The 10,311-nt window shown below is 46.5% G+C and overlaps 1 protein-coding gene across 1 annotated transcript; it reads right to left on the bottom strand.

The window, feature by feature from the left end:
* Window positions 1-3,865: 3,865 nt before the first annotated feature.
* On the bottom strand, window positions 3,866-4,791 carry LOC125556632. The gene has a single exon (XM_048719319.1). It carries the CDS (start codon window positions 4,708-4,710, stop codon window positions 4,129-4,131), a length of 582 nt encoding a protein of 193 aa, XP_048575276.1. The 5' UTR covers window positions 4,711-4,791; the 3' UTR covers window positions 3,866-4,128.
* Between the last annotated feature and the right edge of the window lie 5,520 nt (window positions 4,792-10,311).

Below are 10,311 nucleotides of genomic sequence, written 5' to 3'. Positions count from 1 at the left end.
AACCCCACGTAGAACTCTCACATAGACCATGGGTTAGTACACAAAGCACAATGGACAATGCTTACCAAGCCATGGGATCACTTGATCCCTCTCGGTACATCTTCTATGCTTTGTGAGTTGATCAACTTGATTCACTCTTGACTTAGTCTTGATCAACCTTGAATCTTTCCAACTCTCTTTGTTTGGATGATGTCTTGAAGGTAAACATGAATGATCACACAATCTTCTTCTTCAAGACATGCTTGCAATAAGCTCAACTCTCAAATGACCAATCTTTGGATAATTCCTTGAATAGCACCTTGGTCGACACAAACTTTTCTTGAAACCAACACATGTACTACAAGAAAAGCCTATGGACAAAACCTTCAAACTCAAGGCAACCATTAGTCCATAGAGATTGTCATCAATTTCCAAAACCAAACATGGGGGCACCGCATGTTCTTTCAAAGAGGAACAAAGCCCAGAAACATAGACATTGTGCATTAAAGTTGGATATGATGAAGGCATATGACACAGTAGAGTGGGGTTATTTGAGAGCTATCATGTTCAAGTTGGGTTTCCAGGAGAGGTGGGTAAACATTGTCATGAGTATGGTCACATCAGTATCTTTCTCAGTCATGTTCAATGGACAACGGCTTGATAATTTTAATCCAACACAAGGTATCCGTCAGGGGGATCCTATCTCACCCTATTTGTTTTTGCTGGCAGCAGAGGGCCTTTCGTGCCTTTTGAAATCCAGAGTTCACTCATCTAGCCTTGGTGGCATACAGGTGGCCACATCGGCTCCGCCGGTGAAGCATTTGTTGTTTGCTGATGACAGCCTGCTGTTTTTTAAAGCATCAACGGAGGGGGCTGAGGAAGTTTCCCACTTGCTGGAAAGTTATGCAAATGCTTCAGGACAAAGGATGAATAAGGATAAATCCTCAATTTTCTTTAGCAAAGGCTGTCCAGAAAGTGTGAGAGCATCTGTTAAAGCTATCCTTAATGTACCAAACGAGCAGTTAAATGAGAAATATTTGGGTATGTCGTCAGATGTAGGAGTTTCAAAAAATGGTTCTTTCAAGTACCTAAAGGACCGTCTATGGGAAAAAAATACAAGGGTGGATGGAGAAAGTTTTGTCGGCAGCAGGCAAAGAGGTTCTGATTAAATCCATTGCCCAAGCAATTCCGGTTTACTCGATGGCATGTTTTAAACTCCCTAGGGGGTTGTGTTAGAGCTTAACCTCAATGATCAAGGCTTTCTGGTGGGGCAGCAAGAGAGGTAAGAGGAAACCCTATTGGGTATCTTGAGATACGATGAGCATGCTGAAGTACATGGGAGGTTTGGGTTTCTGGGATTTTGAGATTTTCAATTTGGCTCTCTTAGCACGGCAGGCGTGGAGAATTCTGGAGCAACCTGAGTCTCTGAGTGCGAGAATATTGAAGGGAGTTTACTATCCAAGCTCAGACTTTCTCAATGCTGAACTGGGGAACCATCCCTCACAAATCTGGAGGTCGGTAATGGAGGGTCGTGATGTGCTAAAATAGGGTCTAATCAAGAGAATTGGCAATGGAAGCTCCACTAGCATTTGGGACATGAACTGGATCCCACGACCTGAGAATATGCGACCTATTGTTTCTCTTATTCAGAACCCACCACTGATGGTGGCTGAGCTATTGGATCCTTTGAATGCATGCTGGGATGTTCAACTAATTCAACAAATCTTTCTGCCGAATGATGCTTTAGCTATACTTCAGATTCCGGTGTGCACACGTAATATGGATGATTTTTGGTCGTGGGGTTTTGAGAAGAATGGGTTGTTCACGGTATGGTCTGCGTACAAGATGATTGTAGCTACAAAGAAGAGGAGAGAGGATTGGCTGGACGAGCGACCGGGCCCTTCAAACACAGCCCAGAATGAAAAGTCATGGGAGATGCTCTGGCATGTTGCAGTACCAGCGAAAATCAGGAGCTTCTTATAGAGGCTAGCTCATAATTCAATTCCCAGAGAAGATATCAGGAACCAGAGAAATATGTCGACACATGACAGATGCTATGTGTGTGGCATGACAGATTCATGGAAGCATAGCTTGATTGAATGTAGCATGGCGAGATGCGTATGGGCTTTGGTGGATCCGGAGCTACTAGAACATATGATTGAAACAACGGAACCAACGGCACGCTCTTTGCTGTTCTCGATGATGGAAGTGCTAAGTCACGACGAGATGACACGGATGGGTGTTACGCTTTGGGCAGTCTGGTATGCACGAAGAAAGTTCATACATGAGGGCCTAAACCAGAGTCCACTGTCGACACACCTTTTTGTGACCAGATTCATAGCTGAACTTGATCAGTTAAAGGAGCCACCAGCCCCACATGCGATTATGAACTGTGATGCAAATCGCTTTCCGTGGGTCATGCCAGCGGAGGGGTGTGCAAAAATAAATGCCGATGGGGGTATTTCCCTAGACCACAATGTAGGTGTTGTTGCTGCTATATGTCGTGATCGGGAAGGTAATTATATGGGGTCGTCTATTCTGGTTGTACAAGGAGCAACTGATCCAGCTACAGTAGAAGCTTTGGCATGTCGGGAAGCTCAAGCGTTGGCGAGGGATTTGAGCTTGCAGCATATTTAGGTGGCTTCAGATTGCAAGCAGGTCATCTCACATATAAAGCAAGGAGTCGGAGGCAATTATGGAAGTATTATTAGAGAGGTGACTGAAACTTCCAGAGTTTTCATGGCTTGTAATTTTATGCTTGAACCTAGATCTTCAAACCTTGAAGCTCATAGGTTAGCTAGGTATGGTGTTACTCTTTCTTTAGGGAGACACATATGGTTGCGGCATCCTCATGATGCTGATATTATCCCTGTAAACATTCTAACCATGCAATAAAGACCTAGCTATCCTTTCTAAAAAAAGGAGCGACCTGCGTTTGCGGCGGACAGCGGGAGGGCTGAGCACGTGTTGGAGGCCGACGACCAGCAGGAGCGAGCATGGACGTGATCGCTTACGTTACGTGTGTTTCCGGCGGCAAGCAGGAGCTCACTGCGAAGTGAGGCCGACGGCTAGAAGGCATGAACGGAAAGGAAAAATGGCTAGCAAAGACGAAGGAGAGCGGTAATTTGTTTTTGAATTTATTGTCATTTCTTTAAATAATGGTCTCACAATCTATAACTACCATGCAGTGATTAGTGGGATTTTTTGTGATGAATAAAGATTAATGCTTCGACTGTTTCCTATTTAGACCTGATCGAATGGATGGCACCAAGTGACACATGTGGTAAGCAATTCAAATTATTCAAAAAGAATGGATGACAAACTTGGTTACGGGGTTTCTTCAAATTAATTGGATACGGCAATTGAAAAAATGCAATCACGGTGTACTCAATTTTTTTTTTGAATCATAAAGCTATGCTTAAGAGTTCGCCCCAAAAAAGCTGCCCTACTAATGGCATTGCCTCAGAGACACGGCCGGGGCGGTGTCCGCCACAACTCTCTCATTGTTTTTTTGTGTCCACTTTGGATACCTTGGCTGCCTCGGCAAATAAGTTTTTTTCTTTTTGCAAATTTGAATCTTGTATTAGTCAAACGCCATCATGATTACAATCGGACCTAGCAAGCTCCGCAGCTTTAGGAGGACCAAAACCTAAACCATGTCATAGTTCAACCTTTCATCCTTGCAAAGATATCCAAACAATTGCTAACTTTATTTTTAGGACCTATGAATATAATTAATACTAGTCTCACGAAGACTCATCAAATGCTTTACCAGAGAACATAAATACCTCCTCCCAACGTAAATCTCTGTATGTGATGTGCTTGTGTCCGTCGCCATTGAGCTATTCTTCTTGTCCTTTTTGGAGTGTGTATTTTTTTTCCCCAATCACATTACTCGGTATATACATTTAGTTGCATACAATGGCAACAAAGAAGACGTACACCAGAAAGAACAGAAGAAAAAAGAGCGGATACAAGGTGGAACAAGAATGCGGTGTGGATCAAACACGACACACAAGCTTCCCATTTCCTCCTCTACATCGGTTTCCCCCCGAGGAAAACGAAGGAAGCCTACCCGAGCAAGAATCAAGAAAGCCGTAGAAGAAGCCAGGGCGTCGCATGCATGCAGGAGCCGCCGGCCTGTCCCGATCATCTGTTCTCGTCGCCGAGCGACGAGGGGCTCCTCCAGAAGCCGGCGCCGTAGAACCTCGACCACACCTCCTTCTCCGTCTCCCCCGCCTCCTCCTCCGGCGGCTGACCCGCGGGCCAGACCACCGCCGCGTCGCCGGGCCCGGCCACGGTGCCGTCGTCGACGAGCAGCTCGTACATGTCCACCGCCTGCCCCGCAGAGGCCGAGCGGCGGCGCCGGCGCGCCCGGACCGCGCGCCGGCAGAGCGCGGCAGGCGCGCGGACCGTGGCGAGCACGACGACCTCCACCATGACGCAGGGGAAGCAGCAGCACACGGCGGCGCACCCGGCCGCCGTGCCGCCGGCCACCTCGCCGCAGCGGGGCTGCCTGCCGCTGCGGCTGATCGCCTCGCTGTCGCAGCGCTGGTGGCCGTGCGCATGCGGCTGCGGGTGGCTGTGCGAGCGGCGCGGCTGGAAGGCCGCGGACCGCCTGAGCGGGGGCTTGGGAGCGTCCTGCGCCCTCGCCGCCGCGACGGCCACGGAGGTGGCGGGGGCGGAGGCCTCCGAGCGGTGGCGGGGCTTGCTAGAGTGGGTGGTGGCCATGGCTTGGCTTGCCTGGGCGAGTCGTTCGCGCGCGGGTGGCCTTAGAGCTGCCGCGGCGGCCACCACGTGGAACACCCGCCGAAGAAAATAGTACGTGCGCTCGGCGGGAGGGGAAGCTTAAAGCGTGGGTGGATGACGAGGGCCGCGCTTAAATGGGTGCTGCGGCTCGGGCGGCCATCGCGGCGGCGAAACCGGCCGGCCTCTCTCACCATTATTGGGGCGGGGCAGACAGGAAGGCGGAAACGGAAAGGCGCCACGGAGCGGAGCAGAGCAGAGCAGCAGACATGCGTGCGTCCATGCACGAGCGCGCACGTTTCGTGGGAGAAGCCGGCCAGCCAAACTTCTGCGCGAATCTCTACCGTCGCGAGCCCGGCAGCAACGTGGCGCGGACGGAATGTTGGGCAGCGACACTGTTTGCTTGCTATGCTCTGCGCCCGTATTACCACGACGGCACCGATCGACCAAATCTTTCGGTTGCACGATCGAACCCCCGTGCCGCATGCGGTGTCGTCTCGTCTCTCGCATCCTCGTGCACTTTGCGTCCGATTCTCGTGCGGTTTTCCCTTTGATGTATTTTTCGGGATCGGTTTTAGAGCATCTTCAATGGCTGCCCTATTTTAAAGCATCAAAAGTTGACGGAGTAAAAAATTTGGAAATGGCTAGTGATAAGTCGACTAAAATTTCAATCTAAGTCAGTCTTCAGTCGTTGGATGAAAAACACGCGCTTCTTCAACTTCCAGACCACCTTAGAATTTTCATTTTGCCAATACCGATCCTCGGGTTTGCGCCTAGGGGGTGATCTTGATGCTTTTCCATTAGTTAGCTGATAAAGACTTTTCTCTTCACTCTTCTTTTGATATTTATCTAATAATTGTGCAAAAGTGACTTTGGATTTCTTGCACTTGTGCTTATTGCGGCATTTATCTTCTTTGTCTTGACTTGCATCGATCTTTGGATTTTCTTGTTGTCCCCCAGTCCTTTGTGTCTTCATTGTAGCTTTGATGAAATTCTCGCCCTCAAGATTATATTCATTGTGCTCTTCAACAACTTGGTTACTTGAAAGCTTGATCCCATCATCTATAGTTTTTACCTTCTCTTTAAATGGATCGGCTTGAAGCAGCCGATGCAAAAATATTTTGCCGTCGGGACCAATTGGAATAGACTCATCATCTTTTGGTGTCTCAACAAATTTCAATCGTCCTTTATCAATGACCGATTTAACTATTTGACGAAACATGTTACAATCTTTAATACTATGTTTGAACGAATCATGCAACTTACAATACATTTGTCCGTGGATATATGGCTTGGCATGGTGATCAAGAATTCTAATGTAATTATTTTTTAACAACAAATCAAAGATTTGATCACACATATTTGAATCGAAGGTATACCTTTTGTTTTCTAGCCGATCTTGGTGTGTGAATGACTTTGGAGGTAAGCAAACGAATGATTCAGATTAGAATCTCCCCATTCGGCTATGCATTGTGTTTTGCGCTCTATTTCCAATGTCTTTGGATATGATATAATATTAGCATCGGATTCTCAAAAGAATTTAACCTTAGCTTTAAACTTCTAAAATCAAAGTAGTTAGAACATACATGTCTCAATTGAGACCATGCGTAAGCCAAGTATGAAGCAAGCAAAGCTATCCAATTAGATATGAACTTTAAATAAAGTAATGAGAAAAGTTTTGGCTTCAATAATATGTCACTATCGGTCTCTTTGAATGGTAGAATGTATTGACCGATATCCTTTCTAAGAATTTTATTGCTATCGATCTCTTTGAGTGGCACAATGTATTGACCGACATGCTTTGTAACAATTTTATTGCTAACAAGTAAATTACCCTTCAGCATTGGTCTTTCAAAATTACTTATGAGAATTTTTCTTACAGAAGCATCAACAATAAAGTTATGACCAAATCGTAAGATAGGTAAATCACTTGCTAGACATACCTCTTCAAATACATTGGGAGAGCATGATGGTTGCTTTACTTGAACGATATCTTGTTCCTCTTTCGAATAGCTCCCCAACACCTTGTCGTCCTATTTTTCTAGAACAGATTCAGCATACATAATATTTGATTCGGTCTTTTCAATAACCGAATTAACTTTGTTATCTGAATCACCACTCTGTTGGGGAACGTAGCAGAAATTTAAATTTTCTACGCATCACCAAGATCAATCTATGGAGTAATCTAGCAACGAGGGGAAGGAGAGTGCATCTACATACCCTTGTAGATCGCTAAGCGGAAGCGTTCAAGTGAACGGGGTTGATGGAGTCGTACTCGTCGTGATTCAAATCACCAATGATCCTAGTGCCGAACGGACGGCACCTCTGCGTTCAACACACGTACAGCCCGGTGACGTCTCCTACGCCTTGATCCAGCAAGGGGAGAAGGAGAGGTTGGGGAAGACTCCATCCAGCAGCAGCACGACAGCGTGGTGGTGGTGGAGGAGCGCGGGACTCCAGCAGGGCTTCGTCAAGCACTACGAGAGACGAGGAGGAAGAGAGGTAGGGCTGCGCCAACAGGGAGAGGATCTCGTGTGTCTTGCAGCCTCCAATACCTCAAGTATATATAGGGGAAGGGGAGGGGCTGCGCCCCCACCTAGGGTTCCCTCCCTACGGGTGGCGGCAGCCCCCAAATCCCATCTGGGTGGCGGCCATAAGGGGGAGAGGGGGAGGCGCACCTGGGGTGGGCCTTAGGGCCCATCTGCCCTAGGGTTTGCCCCCCTCCCCTCTTGGAGGCGCCTTGGGCCTTGGTGGGAGGCGCCCCAGCCCACCTAGGGGCTGGTCCCTTCCCACTATTGGCCCATGTAGGCCTCCGGGGCTGGTGGCCCCACCTGGTGGACCCCCGGACCCCTCCGGTGGTCCCGGTACACTACCGGTGATGCCCGGAACACTTCCGGTGGCCAAAACCATACTTCCTATATATCAATCTTTACCTCCGGACCATTCCGGAACTCCTCGTGACGTCCGGGATCTCATTCGGGACTCCGAACAACATTCGGTAACCGTGTACATACTTTCCCTATAACCCTAGCGTCATCGAACCTTAACTGTGTAGACCCTACGGGTTCGGGAAACATGTAGACATGACCAAGACACCTCTCCGGTCAATAACCAACAGCGGGATCTGGATACTCATGTTGGCTCCCACATGCTCCACGATGATCTCATCGGATGAACCACGATGTCAAGGACTTAATCAATCCCGTATACAATTCCCTTTGTCTAGCGGTACGATACTTGCCCGAGATTCGATCGTCGGTATCCCGATACCTTGTTCAATCTCGTTACCGGCAAGTCTCTTTACTCGTTCCGTAACACATCATCCCGTGATAAACTCCTTGATCACATTGTGCACATTATGATGATGTCCTACCGAGTGGGCCCAGAGATACCTCTCCGTTTACACGGAGTGACAAATCCCAGTCTCGATTCGTGCCAACCCAACAGACACTTTCAGAGATACCTGTAGTGTACCTTTATAGCCACCCAGTTACGTTGTGACGTTTGGCACACCCAAAGCACTCCTACGGTATCCGGGAGTTGCACAATCTCATGGTCTAAGGAAATGATACTTGACATTAGAAAAGCTTTAGCATACGAACTACATGATCTTGTGCTAGGCTTAGGATTGGGTCTTGTCCATCACATCATTCTCCTAATGATGTGATCCCATTATCAATGACATCCAATGTCCATGGTCAGGAAACCGTAACCATCTATTGATCAACGAGCTAGTCAACTAGAGGCTTACTAGGGACATGGTGTTGTCTATGTATCCACACATGTATCTGAGTTTCCTATCAATACAATTCTAGCATGGATAATAAACGATTATCATGAACAAGGAAATATAATAATAACCAATTTATTATTGCCTCTAGGGCATATTTCCAACAGTCTCCCACTTGCACTAGAGTCAATAATCCAGTTCACATCGATATGTGATTAACACTCAAGGTCACATCCCCATGTGACTAACACCCAAAGAGTTCTGGGTTTGATCATGTTAAGCTTGTGAGAGAGGTTTCAGTCAACGGGTCTGCAGCATTCAGATCCGTATGTACTTCGCAAATTTCTATGTCATCTTGTAGATGCAACTACTACGCTACATTTGGAGCCATTTCAAATAGCTGTTCTACTTGGAGCTATTCTAAATTGTTGCTCCATTATACGTATCCGGTATCTCTACTCAGAGCTATCCGGATAGGTGTTAAGCTTGCATCGACGTAACTCTTTACGTCGAACTCTTTATCACCTCCATAACCGAGAAACATATCCTTATTCCTCTAAGGATAATTTAGACCGCTATCTGGTGATCTACTCCTAGATCACCTTTGTACCCTCTTGCCAAATGTGGCAAGGCACACATCAGGTGTGGTACTCAGCATGGCATACCGTATGGAGCCTATGACAAAAGCATAGGGGACGACCTTCGTCCTTCCTCTTTCTTCTGCCGTGGTCGAGCTTTAAGTCTTAACTTCATACCTTACAACTCAGGCAAGAACTCCTTCTTTGACTGATCCATCTTGAACACCTTCAAGATCATGTCAAGGTATGTGCTCATTTGAAAGTACCATTAAGCGTTTTGATCTATCCTTATAGATCTTGATGCTCAATGTTCAAGTAGCTTAATCCAGGCTTTCCATTGAAAAACACTTTCCAAATAACCCTATATGCTTTCCAGAAATTCTACGTCATTTCTGATCAACAATATGTCAACAACATATACTCATCAGAAATTCTATAGTGCTCCCACTCACTTCTTTGGAAATACAAGTTTCTCATAAACTTTGTATACACCCAAAAACTTTGATCATCTCATCAAAGCATACATTCCAACTCCGAGATGCTTACTCTAGTCCTTAGAAGTATTGCTGGAGCTTTGCATACTTGTTAGCATCTTTCAGGATTGACAAAACCTTCCGGTTGTATCACATACAACCTTTCCTCAAGAAAATCGTCGAGGAAACAATGTTTTGACATCCTATCTGCAAGATTTCATAAATAATGCAGTAATCGCTAATATAATTCCAACAGACTCTTAGCATCGCTACGAGTGAGAAAGTCTCATCGTAGTCAACTCCTTGAACTTGTCGGAAAACATCTTAACGACAAGTCGAGCTTTCTTAATGGTGATACTTACCATCATTGTCCGTCTTCCTTTTAAAGTCCATATGTACCTAACAGCCTTACGACCATCAAGTAGTTCTTCCAAAGTCTACACTTTGTTTTCATATATGGATCCTCTCTCGGATTCTATGGCCTCGAGCCATTTTGGAATCCAGGCCCACCATCGCTTCTCCATAGCTCGTAGGTTCATTGTTGTCTAGCAACATGACTTCCAAGACAGGATTAAGTACCATTCTGAAGTAGTACGCATCCTTGTCATCCCACGAGGTTTGGTAGTGACTTGATCTGAAGTTCCATGATCACTATCATAAGCTTCCACTTCAATTGGTGTAGGTGCCGCAGGAATAACTCCCTGTGCCCTGCCACACACTAGTTGAAGAGACAGTTCAATAACCTCATCAAGTCTCCACCATCCTCCCACTCAATTCTTTCAAGAGAAACTTTTCCTCGGGAAAG

Source organism: Triticum urartu, chromosome 5 (genome assembly GCF_003073215.2).
Source record: "Triticum urartu cultivar G1812 chromosome 5, Tu2.1, whole genome shotgun sequence".
Classification (NCBI taxonomy): domain Eukaryota; kingdom Viridiplantae; phylum Streptophyta; class Magnoliopsida; order Poales; family Poaceae; genus Triticum; species Triticum urartu.
Note: the sequence above shows the minus strand (reverse complement) of the source record. Positions and strands in the feature narration are given on the sequence as shown.